We start from the raw sequence: 24,660 nt of genomic DNA, 5'->3' as shown, positions 1-24,660 counted from the left end.
ACATGTCAACTTTGAACATGGAGGCAGTATGTATGGTTTACAAACAAAGCAATGTGCGAAAAGTATAAGCTACAAAGTTCTTCACGTATGACCAGAATCAGTTATACATCATCAAGGTTTAAAGATCAACTTTTGCTCCAAGTAACATGTTTATGACTCCACACACTGGGCTTGTCCACGGTTTTGCAGGGACTCCACACACAGGCACTACATTTGGCTATAGCCGTTAAAAAGATATTTTATCCATAAAGCACCCACGTTACAAAATATACAATATTGGAGAATTTATCAATAAGTATACACAAAATAAGCAGACTTGGAATCCAAAGTGGTACCATTGACTAACTGTTAAAAGAGATTGAGAAAAGAACATCATTTGACAGCAATGCTTTCGATAATCAGAAAATGGACCCTCAAAACGTTATATCTACTGTGAAGTCCTTGGAAACCGCCTGCATATCAGTTAATCCGATTGAACCTACATTTATGAATGAAGTGTAGCAGGCAATTAATAGAAGCAGAAATGAAAGAAACAAGGTAAATGAAGATCAACTTAATACTGTATTGTATTAAACAGCCAATAGAAGTAAATCAACTGTTCAACTGTGGAAAACTCCCTGGCTACTCTCCTCTAAACCTATTGTTGGTCTTTACATCATCGGAGACTGCTCACCTTTTTATTGTACCTAGCTACTGGAATCCTTACAAATTATTGCAAACCACCGGGCTAGACCAGAACAACAGAGCTTCGCCTTGCGTTTAAGAAACGCTCCTTTATGGAAGAAGTGAGTATTGGCCAACACATATGAGTTAAATAATTTCATATATTCTTGATACTTAAATGAATTTGTCTTAGCGGGAATATTTTGATCGTCAAGATTCAATACATATTAACAACGTATCCAGAAGACTATTGCCCGTGTGGACAAACGCATAAACAATTTATTACAGTGTTTGCAGGGGATTCAATGCATATATTACACAAAAGTAGGCAATTAACCCCAAATAAGCCTTAATATCGAATGAAAATTTACAGCAACTACAAAAGATAAGTGAATCAATCTATTTCATATTGCTATCTATTTAGTAACATTGATTTGGGCTGTTTAAAACCTGAGAAGGTTAGTGGGTAATACTTATACTATACTTATAGTAATATGCGTTAGTGCTTTCTCTATTAATCTATGGTGTAGATAAATAGTTACACAACAGCAAGTTCTATAATAATACTTAGATTAACAAATATCTGTAACTACCTAAATCGGATGATATATACGAAACGAAACTTTAGGGAGCCTAAGGGATATTACTTTTAATGGGATGTTCTTACCTAATCCAACAAAACTAGTTTAAAAACTGGTTATGTAAAATACTGCAGGTAATTATTGTATATAAATAATTTCAAATATTAAAATTTTGTGTACAGAAATCAGCGTATACGAGTACTCGTACAAACAGAAAGTAAAGTCAAATGTAATGTTATATTTTAAATATATTATTAGATATATGCAAAAATGTTCACAGTAACCTGGTGTTTAGACTGCAGTTTTGGCCAGACGAGCTATCCGAATTGATCGATTCGGTCTCTAGTTTGGCTTGATTCGGATAAGACGAATGGCCAGAACTGAGGTCCAAATATTAGGTAACTGTGATTATGTGACTATATTTAAAAGCTTTTTGGAAATAATACTGTTTTGTATTATATGTGCGCTAATGACAGTGCACTAAAATATATTTTTGGGCATTTAACAAAAAAACACATTTTGAATCCAACACGAGTTCTGACTAAATGTTTATTTAAATGCTAAAAGTACAATTTTATTGGCCGTTCGGAGTGCATGCCTGACAGTGACTGTGCCAATGAATGACGCTGTGCATGCATGCATTATACATACTTATTTATACTTGAATAACATAAAATAAAATATATTGGATTTAGATATGAAGATACAAGATTCGAAATATATTAACAACAAATCCAGAAGGTAATTGACCTTGTGTACAAATTGATATGCAATGTTTTCAGGTGATTCAATTCATAAAGTATAAAAAATTAAGCAATTAACAAAAAAAAGTTTTATTTGTTTATTTTTATTGTGAAAACTACCCACTAGCTTGGCAAGTCACTGCAAATCACAATTTTCTTTCCACTACGCACTGTAATTAAAGAGTTTTTTTTTAAATAACACTATTCTCTAAACCCTTCAAAATCTACTGACTTTAGTATTAGTATATTAAACATTTACTTACATAATTTAGATGTACATATTAAATAATGAAGTACCAGTTGAGCTTAAATCTTCCTATGTTAAACCTCAGTTCCGAACGGGAAGACAACAGAAGTATTTTATGTATAGTTTCTTAACTTTAAGAACGCGAAGTTTTTATACAATAACCTTTTTTTAGTGTCAAATAAGATACTGTTTGAACATCTGTCTGATTTTGAGCCAGGTACTCAACGGAATCTTGTCTTATTTATTAAACTGGTTACATAAGTCACCTAAATGTAATACTGTTGACCAACAATACTGCGAAAGAAGTTGAGTGAGGTGGGAAAGTTTTCGGTTGATTGGTTTTGGTTATGATCCGTCAGGAAGGACCCAAATCGTTAATGAAACATTATCAGAAGAAAATCAATAACATGCTTTAATGTCATGTGACTGCTTAGGTGCTGGTGAAAATTATATAGAATGTATTTGGTAAACAAGGAGTAATTTTAAATCATAGTTTCTTCTGCAAAATTCCTTACAACGATTGAGGATAAGCGTAACCATCCCTGGTTTGTTAAATGGTCGAAGTTTTTTTTATAACTAAAGACATCACGTGATACAACTATACTTCTCAATTGTCTTATATCAAAGTAAACTTGCTATTATACTAGTGCTGTGCTTTTTGCGTGTGTGTTTAAAACGGGCAACAGTTGTATTAACATTGGTTTAATTGATGGATCAAATCTTAAACAAACAAAAACAAAGATGATTTTTGTTGATATCAGAGTTAAATCGTATTTCATTTCATGAGTGTCATAGAAAAACATATAAAAATAAATCTATTTTTTTCTATGATCACTTGTGATATTAAAAACGATCTTACACTGCAATCAACAACATTTCTGTTTCTGTAATGCTTATTTACCGAGTCATATTGGTATTTCACCTATTTTCAAAAACCTTCAGTAATTTGATGACCATTTGTACCTTTCATTTTACAAGGAGAGGTAGCTCGTCGTTGCTCTACAATTATGAATATATATATATATATATATATATATATATATATATATACATATAACATAATCATATATATATATATATATTGGGTTGAAATGATAAGAATATTATTGAAATGAAAACATAATATATTTCCTTTGTCTATAAACAAAACAGTTTCGCGCATCTATATTAAATTCAAATTATCCACTTATTTCATATTTGAATCATATCTAAATTATCTAAGGTTTTTAATTACGGAGTAGTTTTACTCGCAATTATGTTGTTTGACGGAACAGAAATCCGCCGATCAAGCTTGGACATAAAAAGTGGCCAAATCTGGGCTTAACCGGTTTTATTGTGTAAACGAACCGAGTTGAAACAATTAGCCCATGTATATGGCTTAATTCTGGCATAAATTATTTCCTATTCCTGTGATTATTTTTCATTCGTCGGACTAGCTAATCATAGATTTCATTTTCAGGTCGAGTTGATACTTAAACCTACCAATTATTTAATGAATACCGATACTTATAACCCAAAATCTTTGTAGCGTGACTCCGCGTCGACTTTTAACTACTCCGTCAAACATATCTATAGCTGGAACATCGGTACTTTTAACAAGTTAGAAAACATCGCAATAAATTTGGTTTTGCAATTAAGCATCATTTCAAAATGGACATAAGGATTGGTTTGCTGTTGTTGTTCACGATTTCACCATGTTTTGCTCTGGGTATGTATATATTGATATAGTTATATCCTTTAACGTAATAATGGTTAGGATAAGTGCACACTTAATTGCATTCAGTGAAGTTCACCCGTTTTCAATATCGTCGAAGTATGTGAGTCTATATATATATATAGCTTATGTACATTTGAAGAGGAATGGGTTTTATTGTTGATTCTTCTTACAGTGGTGGCCTTAATACGAATGAATATAGTAATTTGTTTGTCAGAATGGCCAAACTTTTGGCTAAGTCATTGCGTTTATAGAAAGTGGAGGCGTATTTTCAACAGAATTCCATGTTTGTCTTTGTATTAATGTATACTTTGTCACGGATGGGAACCTGTAAGAAGTTGGATGTGATGTCATATTATGATGATGTTAAAACATCTGGACATGTTTGAGACAGTTTGGATGTTTTTGATGGGATGCAGTGGGTTGGGAAGGAACAACTGTGATTCATTTTACGTATAAGTTATCAATAAGCAGTACCCTTTCAAATGGTACTACAATGACATGGGGATCACAAGGCATCAACATATAACATTATTGCCAATGGCTCGTTGGAATAAAAAGCTTAGTTTTATAGTGGATACTTTAGGAAGATCATTAAATATTGCCCTGGTTGGCTTAAAATTATGACCTTTAAATATTTTTAACATATGCTGTATATGTATATTAAGCTGCAGATAGAACCCTTAAACTAAACTCATTTTACGCCTTGTGGATACAAAACACGCTTTTATACCCATTTCTGTTCGATACAACAACGATTTGTATAGTTGTTATTGTGTCAGGCATCACATAACAGTTACATGCGCCATTAAACTTGATTTATTTCGTCTAGCGTTTTAAGGTCATACTTAAATAGGGTGAGTTTCCATCTTTTGTTATATTCAAATAACAAGTTGTTTACATGGTTCAAGCTTAAACCAGTGCGATTTAAATATTTATTTAGCCGTTTGGTATAGAGAAAAATATACGAAAAGCAAATACTCTATGGAAATTTATTCTTCATTAAAAAAATGAAACTTGGCAATATTGCCATCATTGTTAATGACTTATATTCGTTTGTTATCAAGCTGGGAAAAATTAACCGGTTTTTTAATAATATACGCCATTTTGAAGAGTATCTTTGTTCTAATCATAATGGTCATGGTGATGAATGTTCACCTTTGTAGATAAGAAGTTAAACGTCATCACAAAGTCCCGCCCGGCGTAAGGGTTTCTTGGTCCTATTTGAGTAAATAATCAATAATTACGTTTAACGTATTTTTATTTTTTTAATATTAAAATGGAACTTTCAAAAAGGCATTCCAAAGCGCTGCGAACCGTTTGGCCAGTGCATATGTAATGTATACATGTACTTGTCCCTTAAAGTAACTATAAGACCTTAAAACTGACATGCAAAGTTGATATTTTTTCAAAAGAATTGTGTCGAAGAGTGTGCGTGATTTATATAAGCGTATATAGCAGCATGTTTTTTCTGAATTAAACATATACTAAGAGTATCACTCTATTGTTCTCCGGAAAATTTGCTAAACTCCACTAAATTAGGCGCTTTGATTTTAATTGTTATCGTGTAAAAAAAAAACATTCAGGGCGTTTTTCTTGGTAATACACTAGTTTTGAGTTATTATTGGTTTCACGAACTGCATTTTTCTTGTGACAGTTTCAAAGAAAGTGAAAACCAGTTTTATCGTTTGCTTTGCCAATACTGAAACTGGTTTTGTAACTGTCGAAACACTCCGGATGTGGTTTCGTCGATTCGTTTCATCCGAAAACGAGTTCACTTTGACAAAAGAACATGGCGGACATTGATCCAACACGTGTATAGAAACACAATTTAGTTATTTAAAACAGAAAACACGACAATTTGCGGTATTATTGTTTTTAAGAAAGTTTTGAAGAAATTTAGAGATAAATGCTACATGCAGAACCTTCATCACTTTGTTGAAGCTGTACACAAGACAATGCTAACTATATAATCGATAGTATCTAGTAACCCAGCCACGAACAAAATATAAACAAAAATATAAACATGTGCAACCGCGCACCCCGGTTAAGTCGTGCAGCGTCGGAAACGCGCCAGTATATACAAGAAAGACCATTGATGCAAAGCATCAAAGTGCGCCGTTTAATAGTTTATGCACTTGTTATATGTTGAAAAACAAGGAATGTCAAGGCCAACAAGCATATTATGGTGCATTGAACCGCATCAATGAAATTCTCAAAATATTTGTAGCATTTTGCATGACAACATAGGCAAAAGCATTGAAATTCAAGATTTTCAAGTTGAACATTTCATTAGGGGTGGGGTACATTAATGAACACGACAGAATTAGGGTGCTTGTGCGCTATACTTTTTGTCATTACCACATACCCATATACCAAGTTTTATTTCAATACCATAAGTAGTTTTAAAGTAATGCTCTAGTCAAGAAAAAGCGGCAAAGGGAAATAATTATGTAATTAGCTTAAAAACAGCTATAGTCATTGTGCACTGCACTTCCTCTCGTTGTGCTAAATACCATTGAATGATGTTTAATGAAATTCCAAAAAAAGTAGTTTTCTAGTTATGCTCCGGACAGGAAAAGATACAAAGGGAATAATGTTCATGTACACTGTACACTGCAGTTCTAATCATATAGGGGGAGGGGGCAACGTCACCATGCTGGAATGACAACTTGTAGGGAAGAATAAGTGATATGAAATAACAATTTAACAATTTGTGTAGTACTTTAATAAACATTATCATTTCGTCCGAAAGTTGCAAACATAAATAGAACATAATTATTGAACTGTAAAGTTGCAAACATAAATAGAACATAATTATTGAACTGTTATATAAAAAGTGAACATTGTTTACTAGATGAAATGCATTTATAACATAACATTCCTTGTTTTTAGCTGTTTAATAATACTAAAATGTAATGTAAAATTGCATAAAAATCTAGTCAATGGAGTTATTATGTTAACTTCTTCATTTACATAGTATAGAAGAGTTGAAAATGGATGTTTTTAGTTGATATTAACACAAAAAACAGCATGTGTCTTATTGGACAATGGCAATTTTTTCAAATATGATATAAATAATGCATTCAAACTGAATATGTATCAGACTATGTATGAAAGAAATAATACTGTTTCTATTTTTCACAAAGGTTTTGAAATACAACAATGCACATATAAGCATAAATAGGCCAAATATGCAAAATAAAATAATAGTAAACAATGTGTGAAAGTGATACTGAACACTTAAAACAATTTCTTTGTGCATTAAATGAATATATACCAGAAAAGCAATACCAAATCAAGTCCAAAATGTATAATAACATGAAGAACACCCCTTTATGAATATCTCCATAACAAATCAGAGTACATGTAAACAATAATCATTTATATCATTAGTATCAAATGTGTCTAGTATAAAGTGTGTTTTCATTTGCATTAAATTACATTGTAATATATACCAGAAAAGCAATTATAAAAATCCTTAAATGTATAAGAAACTGAAGACAATAAAGAATAACACCCATTTATGAATATCTCCAAAACAAATCAGAGGTCACCTATATATAAAACAATAATCATTCGTATAATTAGTATCAAATGTGTCTAGTTTTTGTGTGTCTGTTCATTATCTTTAAATGAGCATCTTTAAAGTGAAACTCTTATTTGAAATCAATACATATAATTGTATATATCACACACATCAAATTGAATGAAAAAACAATAACTACTTACTAAATAATGCATTTACTGAAATATTGTTTACTGATAACAAGCTTGTCACCCTGTTTATAATAGCAGAAAGCATGACAAATATTAAATGATTGGTGATTGCTAAAAGATTTACTGTGGTCTACTATAGTATCACAAGGCAGAAATACCATGTTTTATGTTCATTCTTATTAATTAGCAAATTGAACTCAAGATCCTTCATTAGAAACATTATTGTTGACATCTATCAACCCATTTTGAAAAATGAAAACAAAAATTTGTCTATATTTGATTTTTTCACATTATCAGAGATTATGAAATAAATACAACAGTTTCTGGTAAAATAAACTTCAGTTAACAGAAAAATAAAGTTCAACCGAACGTATTATTGATACACATGGAAAAAAATCATTTTGATTGATCTTGTGAGTCTTCGGAACAGAGCAGTATTTCGATGTTTGAAAATATATAGCAGTTTTATAAATTCATAAAGAACAGTTAATAACAAGACAACCTGCTGAAATCATTTTAAATATTTTCTATGATGTCTAATGAACAATTTAAAAGACAATTTATGACAGTTTACCGTTCAGTTTTGAAGGAAATATACATAATGTCATGTAACTATACATTTTTATAACAAATAAAATGCTTAAAAATCAACCTTTTTCTTGTAAAAAGCTTAATTGGACTTATTCATAAAATGTAATCATTCAAATAAATGAATTTTACTTGTGATACTAACTCAGAATTCAGATTTAAAAACAATGAATGTATTTTTAAATTAAAATATGTAAAGAAACAAGAACACTAAGTAGGCGGTAATGCCCCTCCAAAAATGTCAGAGTGAAAGTTCTCAACTAATGTCTTTTTAATATTATAACATGTAAACAGTGTCTGTTGGTAATCGATGTCTATTTGTTTTATTTAGTCAATGGTATTCTAAAATTTAGAAATTTTCACAATGATTCTTCACTCTTCAACATTTGAAGTTTGGTTTGTTCCCATGCGTTTGTACTTGTAGTGTGAGCACAGATGAAAATTACTCAATGCTGAGTCAATGCTGATTTGGTTTTCATGCCCCTTCAGGCACTTTACTCATCTATGTTTAGTGCTGTAAAAGAAAAAAAGTACTTTTTAACTAATTTGTATAGATAATAATACTGCCATACATATACAAAATAAAATATCAACAGTTTAATATTTCTCAACATTATTTAAAAACAACAACAATAAGCTGATACATACATGTATATAATATAAAGAAAATTACTAAATTTATCAATAAAATTCATCATCACCACCACCATCACCACCACCACCACCACCACTGGATTATTGAAAACAGTGAGTTTATAAAACAACAAACACCAACTCAAATATGTTTTATATGAAATACTCACATCATCTCTATCAGATGTGACTGGCTTGTGGATAGACATGGATGTCAAATCTGTCTCAATGATCCAACAAAGTATTTAATGCAGGCTGGAATTCGTCATATAATAGTAATATTCAGTATTTCCTGCCTGAAAGAAATTAGTCTTCTGATTATCAACCAACAGAAACTACAACCGTAAAATACAAATGCACATGTATTAATTATACATTCTGCACTAATATCCGTTTTAGCCAAGAGTAAGGGTTGGTAGGCACAAATGTGTAGTTGTTGTGCATTTGGTTGATAATGATTCACAACAGTATGGCGTTCAACGAGACCTACACCAAGCAAATGATTGTCGCTTGTGTCCAAGCTGTTGTGGCTTCCAGCCCGAAACCATGTACATCTTTTAATACAGGTTTATTTTGAAAATATGCAGTTTGTAAACAAATAATGGGTATTTTTAAGTCTAATATTTTTCTAAGATAAAACAATCAAATAAAAGATTACATACTCATATCATATATATAAATGATGTACATAAGTACATTTAAAAATATGTAACATGTACATAATGCACCAGTCAATTGTAACCACGGCCCCCCAGGTCTGGGGATATGCAAGGGAAAGCCGGGGAAATGGGCTGTGTTTTTACCTTTCAGGTGGCCTCGCAGTGCCGGTTGAATGCGGTGGTTTTGTCTTTGAACAAAATATAGCAGGGAATATGCCTTACCTAGGCTCCCTGTGGTACGGGGCATATGGCGAGGATTTGACCATCAGTTCGTCCCCGCAGGACGAGGATTTTACCCGGGGTTGGCTGGACAGAAAGTCAATGTCCAAGCTATTCCTCGGACCTGGGGGGGGGGCATGGTTACAATTGACTGGTGCATTATAAGTAGATGAAAAGAATGTAACATGTATATTTATAGAACATGTAGAAATATTAAAATGCTGTCTTAACATTTAGCAAATAAAAATGATTTAAGAATTCCAAAGAAATTAAAAAAAAAAAAAATTGAACACATAAACTTACATAACTACTCAAGGATACTTACATGAACAGCCCTTTGATACGAATATCCCAGTTCCATGCTGATTGTTGACATTAGTTTTTTCGACAGAAAATCTTCTCTTACGCGTATAATTCACTTATAATCCATGTTTTATTGTAATGACTCAAATTGTTAAATGTATCGTAATCAACTGTCAGTGTGCACTTTTAGTGTTTACTTATTTTAAACGTATATTCATGACAAAACTTCACCGAGTTTCCAACCATAAATCGACGATGTAGAAATTCCATTATTGACCTATGAATAGCGGGGAAATACCTTCTGGTTCTAAAAATAGCAACATCCGGATATGTGTAGTGTTCTAAAAATAAAACAACTCGGGGGCAATCGTAATAAAATTTTACTAATGTCACTTTCAACACATTAACAAATAAAGTTAGGTGAACATTTAATTCCAATATCGATTAAATTAAAGAAAACAGCTTACCTCATGGTTTATTAATGCAGTAAACATAACAAAACAACATAAAACATAATTATTCCCATTCACATAATTAACGGTCCACACATTTTACATTTCATTCGGAACTCCTCCGAATATTTACATTTCCGGCACATGATATTACAGTTAACCAATCGGAAAACGTAAACGAAACGGGAACAGTTATTAAACTTATTTGTCCTTCTTCCGATATAATGTTTTGAAGATAAATTGAAGACAATCTATTCAACCATAAATAGCATTTTTAACACCCATGCAATCGCCATCCATTTGCATTTTTTAATCATAATAAAATAACAGTAAAACCCAACTTAAAAACCGCTCCTACCACTAACTAAAATAAATTCCCTTTCCATAATAGGCGCGCACTCCAGTGCGGCGCCAACAACTCCAGTATAGAATGTGGGTCACCGAGCATGAGTCACACTGTCTGAGGGGCATGTGCAGATGGCCATTAATTTGGGGAATTAACTGACACAATTGCGAGTCCTAGTCCAAATATTTGTACGTTGACGGATTTTTAGATTTTTGATATGGCAAATCCTTCACGTACAAATTGTTTAGTATCAAAAGTGGGTAGTTGTTCCGATCAGGATTCCGGGTTAAAGCATATAGCGTCTATAAAATATAATAACAACAAGAAATATTACCAGATAATGTTATTTTATATTAGTTCCGTACACAAAAAAATAAATATCCAACTTATAATTATGAGTTTGACGGCTTTTCTTCATTTCATTCTGTCAAAACATAACGATATATACATGAAGGGCACCTGGCTGCAAGGCTTTTGGGCACAGTTTTAAATCGCTCGGAACATTTCGGCCATGGCCGAGTTGGTACGATTGTATACGAGGTCTATCTCGAAGCTTTGTCGGAGGAGGCCGAGTTATTACGATTGTATCGAGTTGTTCCCCTTCGCAAAATTGTTGTCTGTGTCAGTCAACTTTCGTTTTATTGGAAAGGTAAACAACTTGTTTTAATGCATTAAATGCTTGTTTAGTGCAAAATAACATTTCACTTACATGGTAAAATATGAATATAACTCTTTATTATCAATTTCAACCATAAAATACTTCACTTAAAACAATTTCAATATATTTACCCCCCCCCCCCCCCAGTTTTTTGCACATTCCCGTTTAGACGTTAGGGATTGGCAGAATCCCGTATAACACGTCTATTATTTTAGACTATTGCGAGTCCCTGCTTTAATTCAGATTATGTTTAATCTTTGAGTTTGATTGACAAATCAAGTCCAAGTCCAATTAAGATGTTAAAAGTTGGTTCTTTATTAATTCCACATTTAAGTTTAATAGTTAATACACAAAATAAATCCTAAGACTTATTCATGAAGAAACATTCAATAGTCCATGTGATATATCAAGTTGTGAAAGTAAGTGAAGTTATCTAATATAATTACAATAAAAGGTGTTCAAAGATGTTTCCTTAGTAACAGTAGAAGTAAAACGTTCTCATTACAGAGCTACGTTTGAGCTCCGTAGAGCAGATATTAGAGCAGATTGGTAATGTAAGTAATGTCATTGACCACCGCAGTTCTAACAGCGCTGGAATTGATACGCCCGTGCGCGCATTAATTCGTTAAAATTAAAGTTAAAAAATGTAATGTCAATTTGCCGATGGTAGATTCCGATTTACGGTTTTAAAACTCTTTTCCCACCTCAGATAAGTAGATCCAAAAATGTAACCATGCTAGAAATTCTTATTTCGCCTACGGGCAAAGATCAAACAACTACCCGTATGGAACTCCTTTTTAATGGTCATCACATTGTAATTAGCTCCCTTGTTGAAGACCGCCGTCTGTTGCATCATAGAAACCTTGTCTTGGTACAATATTTAGAAAGCTTATTAATTATTTCTCGCTTCAAATTTCACCATAAAAAAGTTTTCACGCACTTTTCAAGAAATAATGATTCACTCTCCTCAGAACTATTTCAAGACCGATTTCACTATTAACATAATATGAATCACTGCGCACAAATCCATGACAACCACGAATTATCACATATCTATACGCATTTATTTTCACTACGCACAAAAGAGTTCACCAGCAAAAAAAATACATTTTTACTTTAAGATGCACTCTTACTCCCAGATAAGATTTACCAAAATTAATAATATTGTTTAAATATTCCAATAAGGATGAATACATGTCGAAAATAAAGGTTCTTATGAAGGATACACAGTTTAATTTGAAAAAGAAATGAGCATAACACACGGTATTTATACCTTATGAGACTATAGCAGACCACAGTAAATCTTTTAGCATTCACCAATCATTCAATATTTTTGCGCTTTTTGCTATTAAATACACGGTAATAACCTTGTTATCATAAATTAATATTTTCCATATATATGCATTTTTTAGTAAGCAGTTAAAGTTTTATCAGTCAAATTTAAGGTTTGTTCTACAAGCGTATGTATTGATTTTGAATAAGAGTGTCACTTTAATTTTGTTTAACTGGGAGAAAAAGCATCTACCATAGCCGCTCGTGTAAGATATGTTCATCCCAACCCTCGCGCAGGATATTTTGCGGAAACTCGGTAAACCTCGTTTCCGCAAAACACCCTACGCTCGGGTCGGGATGAACCTATCTTTCACTCTCGGCCATGGAAGAAACGTATAGTCTTACACCCACATGTAAGATGAGTCACGCGCAACAACGCGCCACTTCTTATTTCTTTTATTGTATGGTTTATGCAAAGTATATAATGCCATTTCAATTAAGCCCAACCAAATATATAAGTATGCAAGACTTTTGATTAAAATTGATAATAAATCATCGTAAAACGCGTTTTTACGAAGAACTGTTTTATGTCAGTTGTGATTTAAAATAACTGCGGTTTATGACGTGAAGAAACAACGTCGCAAGCGCTTTTTGGTGAAATGTGCACCAAAAATGCGGATTTTACGTCAATTTTCCCTCGTTACCGGCTTACACGCGTGCTCTCGGGTCAGATTTTTCTATCCGTAACGGAAACACATGATAGATACTGATATTGTTTAACAGTTTATCACATTCTTCCGAAATGGAGGAATGAAAGGTGATATAAACGGAATGAATGCCTCTACAGTCTGGAATAAGCATGAAACATGTGTCAAAGAATTAAGAAATAATTTTGACAAAACAGGGAATATGTCAAATTGAATATATCATGAGTTCAAATTTCAGAATGAAGGAAGAAAATTGCAACCGGGTATTTGATATGTATAGCGCAACGCTTATGCTGTCTCGCTATAGAGCTGGCTTTTATAACGAAGCGGTAAAGTGTCCGCCTGCAGAACGAGCGGTCGTGGGTTCGATCCCCGCAAGAGGCATATAGCCATTTATGAAGAATGTAAATGATGAATTTTACCTGTACTATTTCAGAATGCTCCAGCTGTATGCATATCGGTTTCGAATACATCAACATGCCGGACAATATCGAAAGTATGCTGAACGATATGATGTCGTCCCTGGATTATTTAAGGAGCGAGTCATGTGCTAGTAACACAGCCCCGACAGAGACATGCGCAGTTGCTGCTCAAGGTTCAAAGGACACCTGTACTAGCTTTACATTTTCCATGACGTGTATGGGGTTCACAGCCGCTAATCTGCCGGGTACGTAGTAAAAAAGCATGTAGAACATGAATCCTTGGCAAATTCGTTTCTTCTTCGGCCTGTTTTATGAAAGAATCTTAGTCGTAACTTTCAACATCCAAAAATATAGGAACCTCCTAATGGGAAGTCCGTGGATTTTACTCTTTTTTCTTAACTGTGCGTCCATATTTTTACACGTTCTAATTCTAAAATTGAGTTCACGCAAATACACGACAAACACCTGAACATTTGAGATAAGTACATTTCAGCTTAGACTTAGTTGCCTAAGCTTTTGTTAAAACAGGCACCTGACTCCCGTGAGTAGCTTTGTCATGTGTAAGAAACCTGCTTACCAGAAAGAGGGCCTTATGACACGTATATTTATAATTATTATACCTCACTTTTGTCTTCAATGGTAAAATCCCATTTCCCGAAAAAGAGACCTTGTGACTATCAAAAACATTTTAAACTTTTTTGACACGTGACCAAGCAAAAATTCACTGTAAGGTCATGTGACCGCAGTGACATTTTGAATGTCATATAAGGGCAAATAAATGCTTCAATATTCTAGCTAAATTATGACGTGATTGCCTCCCTTATACACATTTAGTGGTGACGTCACTATTCAATGTGTACAAAAAAACATCAGACAACTGCTTTTTGAAGGAATTTAGCATAATTAACGGTGGAATTTTGTTCTAGATATAAATACTTTATAATGTTATATTTTGTTTTCCTTCTTAAACTTGTTTAATTAAATTTATTTTAAAACCATTATGTAATTTATAATTTATACTATGAAATTTATTTTGTTTGGCTAACGCCTCGGGTGACATTCAGCTCTCGGGTTGACAATATCAATGTCACACATGCCGCCATATGATATATATATTTCTCCCACCTCAGATAAGTAGATCCAATAATTTAACCATGCTAGATATTCTTATCTTGCCCACGGGCGAAGATAAAATGCCCGTATGGAACTCCTTTTTAAAGGTCACCACATTGTAATAACCTCCCTTGTTGAAGACTGGACTGTCAGTAGCATCAAGGAAATCTTTTCTTATGGAAATATTTAGAACGCTAATTAATTATTTCACGCTTCAAATGTCACTATAAAACAGTTTTCACGCACCATTCAAGAAATAATGCTTCATTTAGAACTATTTAAAAAGACCGATTTGACAATTAACATTAACTGGATCACTGCGCGCGTATCCATGACAAACACGTGCTATCGCATATCCATACGCAATTATTTTCACTAATCACAAAAGAGTTCCAGCAAAAAATACATTTTTAATTAATTTTGTTTAACTGAGGTGGGAGAAAAAGCATCTACCATAGCCGCTCGTGTAAGATAGTTTCATCCCGACCCTCACGCAGGGTGTTTTGCGGAAACTCGGTAAACCTCGTTTCGGCAAAGCACCCTACGCTTGGGTCGGAATGAACCTATCTTACACTCTCGGGCATGGAAGATACTTATAGTACTGCCATGTTAATGTAACGTTCAATGGATTAACACTTTCACAGACAATTTTATTACGTATATATTTCCGAATGATGTTTTGTCATTGCAAAAGATACTACTTCAAAAAATTAATTGGCCTTCACTATCTAGTTTAGAAATGATGAAGGTCAATATAAAACAGCTTTTCAACGCTATAACTCCCAATCTCCAACAGTTTACATAACAGTATGGTGGTATTAATGTTGATATCTACCCAATCGGTACGATATCTTATATGAATATGTCTAGTTAAATTTGATTTTATAATATAAATAATGCTTATTCCAACATTAAAGACATTTTACTTAAATCTCATCTATACATGTACAATTAAAAGATGAATTGTGAGTCCATTAACAATTAATTTGGAAGTACCATAGTCAAACATTCATGTTTCAGATACCGGGATGAGGATATTGATAGTTGTGCGTGGGTGTAGCGCGTCGCTGGAAGACACCGAGGACAACTGCCGCAAAATAGATACACTTTTAGACGCCGAGAGTCAGGCCGAATTCATACAGTCACTCGAGTCGCTTACCACAACATTTGATTCCGTCGAATATAATGGCGACTTATGCACCTCATCAACTGGTATTTTCCCTACTACCGCAGCAGCCATCATAAAGACCACCACGAAACCAACAAGCGGTTCATCGATCACGGATGCATCCACCATCACGACCACCACGGAACCAACAAGCGGTTCATCCACGATCATGTTGATGCCATCAGTTGCGGTTTTGTTAATTGCTTCGTATCTTGTGTAAATCAATAGAAGAATGTGTAAATCCAGTAAAGCAATTAATTCCTGCTTTTCAGCAATCACCAAACTGTATGTTAAGACGTTTTTTTAGATAACCTTACATGTATTTGTTCCTTTGATTATTCGTTTTAGGTTTACTTGGTCAATACTCTTTGTTATATTTCAGATTAAAATGACCGAGTATATTTTGTACTACATGTGTATTTGCATTCTGGTTACGGAACTAAGACGTTTTTCGGTTTAAAGTGCTTCCAATTCGCTCTGAAAAAGGTCATATAAATGTTCTCCAAAGTTATCTTTCAAAAAAGTGCGTTGAATATAAATCCAGATAATAGAACATGAAACAAAAACAAAAGAAAACAATTCCTGCTTTTGTAATTTTGTACAGGTTGCAAGCTTATTGTAGGATTAGTCGCCATGAAACGCGTATATTGCTTTGTTTGTTTGTTTTATTGTATTCGGACAATACTATTTGTAGTTCTTTAGACCAATATCCCAGATATTTTATGTACTTTTTTATTAAATGTTATTAAATGTTAAAATAAAAAGACGAGTTTGTGTTAAAAAGAATCCTTGTTATACTGATGAAGGTCAATGTTTTGTCCAGAGCTTTATATAACATATAACATATAATAAATCTTCAAAATAGACGGATTAAATGTCTTGCAAATTGCAGGATATCTTAATTAGGTTATCTGACAACAAACAGTGGGATATTTAGTTAAGTAAAAAATATTTCTTTAATTTTGATTTTTCATGGGGATCACTGAACACACCTATAGAATAAGCCTTTTCGCTAAAAAAATATTACAAAATTTATTTAAAAAAATCTTATAGTGCCAGAAGCGCGATCCAAAATTACGAGTTTCACTTATATTTAATTGACAGATATCGAATGATAAAGAAATCTTTCAGGGGATCATGTGCAAAATGGAAATTGGAAACAGCGTATATGACTTCATATTTTCTTTTTGGTCTATGTACGTGATAAAAAGTAAACGTATATAGAATCAAATGTGCTTAAATGTGGTTATATTAATGATGTTGTCATTACCTGTTCATTCTGCACATCCAAAACAAATAAGAAAGTAGTTCTTTCGTTTCTATCTTTCACTGCTTTACAACGATGATAGTAATAGACTACCATAGAAATTAATGTTTACTTGAATTTGATCCTGAAAGAACATGCTCAAGTTTTATAAGGCCAGACATCGAAACTGATGATTCCTTCTGATCAAGGGTGCTGCTTTGTGCATTATACTGGTTGTTGTCTCTTCGCATTAGGAGGACCACCATCATTTTACCGCAATAAAACGGTATTTCGAAGAATTGCGTTGATAGGGATATGAAAACGTGTAAAGATAAAATTCCATTAAGTGCAATAAATGTGTTATTGTTTACCAAAATGTTTGACACTAATATTCAAACAGCAATATTTTGTGGCTGCTCTGGAGCTGGTGAAAGTTATATGCAATTTTGGGGTAGACAAAAAGCTATTTTTAATCATTTTTTCTTCAACCAAATTCCTAGCAACGAATTAGTGTAAGTGTGACAATATCTTGTATAGAAAAAAAACACACATAGTCAAAGTGTTTCTTTAAAATTACAAACAGACATCAAGTGATAAAACTTTATTTCTCAAATGTCTTGAATCAATAAAATAACTTTTTATACTTGGCAAACTTATCTTATTGCAACAACTGCATTAACAGTGGTTTGATAGCTCCATCAAATCTATTGAAAAAAACAACAACATGCATTCATCCCAAAATAAAAGGACCGAAAGTGCCACAGATGATGTTGTTCGTGTGGGTTTACTAAAAGAAATTTACGGACACTTTTAAAAGTACTGCCATCTTATTGAATGAAACATTATTTCGGACATAACGTCTGATTTAACATAATTAACATTTTGCTACTAATGCTCGATTGTACTAATTTAATCTAAGCGCATCATGAATCACCTTATCAAATGCCTTTTCATAATCAATAAGAGCACAATTAAACTTCATTTTTTTTGCTAACACATTTTGTCTAACAGAATATAACATAAAAATACAATCAACTGTACTACAATTGTCTTTAAATCCAAACTAAGCATAGTTAAATTCATTTTCAATTTCACACCAATTATTTATTTGATTTCGTAATGTTAACGAGAATATTGTAGCTATAATGTTCACAAGAGTTTGATAGCCAAACATTGTCGGAAATAAATAAACAGCACAAAGACATATAGTTATAGTACAAAAATTGGAAAAAGTTTAAATGTGAGCACAGTGCCATTGAAACAGCCCTAAAAGCAAACATCCAGGACCTTAGATGCCGCAGTATGCGTGACAATTTACTATTCCATAAATTACCAGAGGAAAAGACGAAAACTGTGACCAAAAAATATTACAGTTCATACAAGACAAACTAAAAATATAAAACGCTACTTAACAAATACATCTGCAGCGGGCGCACCGGATCGGTCCCTATTTGTCCGACAAGACCAGACCGACTGTGGCCAAAACCATCGACCTCCCCGATCGCGAAAAGACACGCCGTGTGGCGAAGGAACTGAAGGGGATAAGTTACGGGATATCGGAAAAGTTTTCCGACAGTGGTCGGCGAGCATCGCAGGAAATTGAAACCCATCATGCTTCAGGTCCGGAAGCACGGAAAAGTAGCCTAAATTAAGGTCGATAAACTGTTCATTTATAACCAGCTTTACCGCGGACCCTTTTAGGACGCTAGAGAGAGTGTGCTAAAGTGAATATCTTGGAATGTAGAAGGCCTTACACTTCAGAAAAAATCTTCTAGTAGTTTTGTTCATATCATTTGTAAATATAACATTATATGTTTAAGCGAGTCATTGACTAATAAAAACTCTATTATTGATAAAGTGGATATGTTAAACATTTCCATTCATATCGTAAATATCGAAATCGACGGGCGAAACGATCCAGTTGTGAAATTGTAGTTTATATTAAAGATGACATTCGAAATGATGTGCAATTAGTAAAAAATACAAATGATTGTACTGTTTGGATAAGACTAGATTATAAGTATCTATAGTGGCCGAGGGTGTAAGATCCAAACCCAACCCGAGCGTAGGGTGTTTTGGCGAAAACGAGGTTCACCCTGCGCGAACCTATCTTACACGAGCGGCTATGGTAGATGCCTTTTCTCCCACCAAAATTAAACAAAATAAAAAATGTGTTTTGTCGCTGGAACTCTCTTGTGCGTTGTGAAAATAATGTGCGTAAAGATATGTGATAATTCGTGGTTGTCATGGATATTCAGTGATTCAGATTATGTAAATAGTACAATCCTTCTTTAAATAGATTTGAGGAGAATGCCGCATTATTTCTTGAATGGAGCGTGAAAACTTTTTTATGGTGCCATTTGAAATATTTAATTTGGATTTTAAATATTTCCACTAGACAAGGTTTCCATGATGCTAAAAACGGCGGTCTTCAACAAGGGATGTAATTGTGTGATGACAATAAAAAAAGGAGTTCCATACGGGTACTTGTTTTATCTTTGCCTGTGGGCAAGATAAGAATTTCCAGCATGGCCAAATTTTTGGATCTACTTATCTGAGGTGGAAGATTTTTTTCTTCATATTGATGGTGATCTATATATTTGCTTTACATACATTGCCCCGGAGTCATCTGCGGTTTATAACATGTATAATGTTGACATTTTTAACCAGTTAGAACAAGATATTTTATTGTTTAGTCAACGTGGGAAAATATTTTGTCGGGCGATTTTAATAGTAGGACTAGTAGTGAAGCTTATTTCATTCAATGCGATATATAACTTTTGCTATAATTGTCATATTCCTAACATGATTTACTAACATGATTTACAAATTCAGTAATATCTACATTGTTGACATTTGGTTTAATTTTCTTCTTAATAAACTTCCATACCTTACGCGAATTCAATTTGCATAATGAGCACAAAGAGTTTCTTTCTTTAATATTGTTGTATTAACGTTTGGCAGGAAAATATTTCGCATCATTTTGGTCAAAAGGAAATGTTCTCTTACAGCGATAGAAACTCTATTAGGCTATTTTACACTCAATGTTAAACCAGCTTGATTTTTTTATGGTAGCTGATTTTTCCTTTGCAGGAAATGTTTTGCCATGTTATTGATTAGAAATATCATCAATTATATCTAATAAATTATCTATTGAAGAATTTTAATCCGTTTCGTTACTCAATAATAATATCAAAACAATCTTTATTGGCAAATAATTTATCATTACTCATAATTTACCAGTCTGCTTTTCTCATCCCAGATTATTTTGTTGAACCTTTACACGCTCACTAGCACGCTATAGTTTATTAAAAGTCATTTTAAATTCAAAAGGACAATGGTCCGAAAATCAGTCATATCATGAACAAGCATAGTGTCTTACACTGAAAATACATTATTATCAGCTAGCACATTATCTACAACGCTAACACAAACTCTTCTTCTACACAATTTATAACAAGTAAAAAGGCCTGGGCTGGTATTCAATATTGTTCTTAATTTGATCTAAGAACGATGTAGCGAATCGGATTGTTTGTTTTTAATAACTGACCAATAGAGTGAATGAAGTCAAGATGTATGACCATAAGATTAACTTAAGTTGAATATTGAATACTACCCCTGGCTCAATACGCTCATATACAATACAGCCACTACATTATTTGTATAAGGTCAACAACCTAATACTGAATGTATTAGAGTTATAATCATATGCAATACGTTTCGGTAAATTATTTACATCAAACACATCCAATGGTAAATCAACAAAACGTTGTAAATCAAACACATCCAATGGTAAATCAAACACACCCAATGGTAAATCAAACACATCCAATGGTAAATCAAACACATCCAATGGTAAATCAACAAAACGTTGTAAATCAATAACAAGGTCTGATCTTTGACAAACTCGAGCATTAAAGCTGCACTCCCAGATTTACCGTTTCTACAACATTTTTTTCTTTTTTTCTTTAGGAATGCCCAAATGTTTGCGTAAATATCTGCAAACCAGTGATAAAAAGACTGCTGACAAAGGATCAGATCACAGACTTTCATATTTCCGTTCCAAAATTAATGTTTTTGGCTAAAACCGTTACTAACGGTTTAAAAAAAATGCATAAAACATCATTTTTTAAACTTAAATATAAAAATCTGCAATCTAATGTTTTGTCAGCAATCTTTTATACACGGATCATGAATCAATTTCTTGTCTTGATTTCTGTTAGTAAAATTGAATTCATGGAAAAGAAATAGGCTATCGATTTTGGTTTTGTATTCAGTCATAAGAAAAACGAAAAATGAATTGAATGTTCCTTTTTCGATTTTTACTTTTAATCATTAAAAATGAAAAACGAAAAACGGTATACACAGGATAACTTGTTTTTCGTTTTTCATTTTACATTTTGTTACACGAAAAAACCGAAAACGGTATAAATAAATAGTTTCCTTGTTTTGTATTCCGTGATAATATTTAAAAAACGGAAAAGGAAAAATCTATCAATTTTGGTTTTATCTTCAATCATTAAAAAAAAGAAAAAGGATATGTATGTTCCTTTTTCGTTTTTTTACTTTCAATTGTAAAAAAAAACGAAAAACGAAAAGACGGTATATACACGGACCGAACTCCTCGGTCATTATCGAAAACAGCCTGGGATGTACATCGTAGAATTAGTTTGTAAGATTTTGAATGCTATTATTAATTAAATGTAGTTATTATCAAATATTTGTATATCTTAATTTAAATTGATTGCCAGTGAAGTGTATAATTGAAAACAAAATTAAAATTCCAAAGAGATAAGTCATCAATATTAAATGTTAAACTGAAATCACTACGCGATCTACTTGGAGCGTAGTTAAACTGTTAAGTTGTTTTACATTGTAAACCGTCCATATTCATCCGAGGTTGTTTTCGATAGGAAATGGCCGAATAATTCCAAATGATACGTCACTTGGGGTAGAGCTAAAGTGCTGAACAATCAGCTGATGATAACGATATAGAGGGATACTGCTGACCAATTGCTGACCAACTATATAAAGAAGGAATTTTTTACTTGTGAAATGAGAGTAGTATGAAGAGTAATTTTATGTTTTAGTTTGTACTATTAGTTGTTAAACATTAATTGTTTAATGATATTTAATTAAAGTAGATGTTTTTCTTTTTATATTTGATAAAAGCATTTAGTTTCGAATCTCAGGCAAACTGGCTTACTACCTTCAACGTCGATCATAATAGTCTAAATAAATGTTCTCAAGAACTCATTTTCTGTTGGTCATACAATATATATTAAAGCTCTACAATAAATCTAATAAAACAGCACATGGCGTTTCGTTGCCTATTAAGCGTAAAAATATTTCTGTATTGAAAAATAATAACACATGTTTAGTCAAACAATGCAATTCTTTGTTAGACTATGTATGTTTATGATATCACTTTCGATAAGCTGCACTGGCTCTGGAAGTGCACATCAATGTTTAAATTAGAACACTCCCAAGTACATGTCGAACATTCAAACCACTCGGACATTCGCAATCCCGCTGATTTTCCAAGCCCGGATATCATGATATAGATGTACTACTTCTTTTAGTTGCGCATCGTCTGGGCAGGGCTTATTAACGGTACGAAAATAGGTCAGTAAAAACCCCCCAATAATTTGTTTATTTAGGTGGGTTATGTAGAAAAACCCAACATTTCACCGCACTGGGTGTAGGTATGAGACACCCGGCGAAGGGCTTGTATATCCGTCCTCAGACACGTGTGCGCCCGTGGAGAAAGCCGTATGTCTCTCCGGAATTTGATCCCCAATCCACGTCGTTGGGTTCCCGGTAAGTCCCCGTGACGGACAGACTCAAGCTCGCGTCCTGCCGGCGCTGTAAGCCGTCTGGCGGCCGAAAGGTCTGGCAAGGAACTTCCGGCATTGGTCTTTGATATGTGCTGTCGTCCGTGCCGCTAGGCGTTTGATCGACAATGTTTTGTTTTGTTTATCAGACGTGTTCCTCCTTCTTTACAGTTGCAGTATGCATACAATAAGAATAATTGTGACAGCCAGGCACGACGCCCAGCCGACCGAGGCTATAACAATGATCGGAAGTGGGTCGTAATCATGGCAATCGCAGCGTGTGTCTGTATCAGAGGAGTCGGACAGGGTAGTTGTAACTGGTCCCTGATTTGTTTCATTACATGACGTATCTAGTTTCCCACTCGTGTCGCCATTCAGTGGCGTGTATACATCGATATCCACAATGGCATACGCGTTTGATCCATTAGGATACTGCCGTTGTTTAACGGGATAGAGTTGAGCGCGTGGCACCTGTATTCTCCCTGCATCTCCTTTGTGATGTGCTCGCTGATGAGGTTCTGCCCCTGTTCCACAAACATCGCCCGTGGCTACGAGCTCCCATCGGAAGTAAGGAGGTGGACTTCCGGTTGCAAGGCACGTTATGTTCACATTTCCACCATCTTCAATGGAAAAGAGGCGACCGGTGTTACTGAAGCCTCCAATCCGTACACGTTTGTAAACCGTTATTGTCTTTATGGCTTCCTGTTCGATGCCTATTGCCTGGCTAAAGCTGGGTACGAGTGTGGCGGACACCACACATTTGTAGTCGATAGCGAACCCGTTAGAGAGAGGATAGATCTCACCCGCGGTCGGCACCGTCTGCAGGCTTCTTCCTGTCTGGAGTGGAATACCATTCTCAGTCCTGAAATAAAAACATTGCAAGTAGTTTATATCTTTATCTTTATTAGTTTATTTTGTATGTATGATGAATTTTTTTCTTCGAATATAGCCATTTAACATACCCTTTTATTGGTAAGAATATATCTCTTGATTGTACTATAGGAGTAAAGCCCAAAATGAGTTCAAACCTACTGACCTCCACTGGTAGATGGGCTGTGGGAAGGCATCCACGTGACATACGAGGTGGACCTCTTCCTCCTCGAATACGGCCATGTCACCGGAAATGACGGGAGCATGTTAGTACAGCACCTCCAACGTGAACCCCAGGCTTATCAAACTGGTTGAGTTCGAAAAGGTGGCAGCATTGCACGTATAAGAACCGGCGTCATGCGGGTTTACTTCCGTAATATTCAGGGAGCGGCTGTAGACGGTCTGAGCGCCCGAGGACCCCGGTCTGATCTCCCAGCTGACTTCACTCGCGCCCGCATTCGGGATGCACTGCACGTGGAGGCCGCCACCTTCCAGAATCCGC

The 24,660-nt window shown here is 34.0% G+C and overlaps 1 protein-coding gene across 1 annotated transcript; it reads left to right on the top strand.

The window, feature by feature from the left end:
- The first annotated feature begins 3,784 nt into the window (after positions 1-3,784).
- Positions 3,785-16,965, top strand: LOC128245100 (uncharacterized). Its single transcript, XM_052963318.1, has 3 exons — positions 3,785-3,942; positions 13,942-14,172; positions 16,061-16,965. Exons 1-3 carry the CDS (start codon positions 3,885-3,887, stop codon positions 16,426-16,428), a joined length of 657 nt encoding a protein of 218 aa, XP_052819278.1. The 5' UTR covers positions 3,785-3,884; the 3' UTR covers positions 16,429-16,965.
- The last annotated feature ends 7,695 nt before the right edge of the window (positions 16,966-24,660 follow it).

This window comes from Mya arenaria, chromosome 8 (assembly GCF_026914265.1).
Source record: "Mya arenaria isolate MELC-2E11 chromosome 8, ASM2691426v1".
Classification (NCBI taxonomy): Eukaryota; Metazoa; Mollusca; class Bivalvia; order Myida; family Myidae; genus Mya; species Mya arenaria.
The sequence above is the reverse complement of the archived record's forward strand: the minus strand, read 5'-3'. Positions and strand labels throughout refer to the sequence as shown.

Coding starts and splice junctions, on each gene's coding strand:
- LOC128245100 (XM_052963318.1), top strand. CDS start 3,885: ATGGACATAAGGATTGGTTTGCTGTTGTTGTTCACGATTTCACCATGT. Junction 3,943..13,941: donor TTCACCATGTTTTGCTCTGG/GTATGTATATAT, acceptor GTACTATTTCAG/AATGCTCCAGCTGTATGCAT. Junction 14,173..16,060: donor CACAGCCGCTAATCTGCCGG/GTACGTAGTAAA, acceptor TTCATGTTTCAG/ATACCGGGATGAGGATATTG.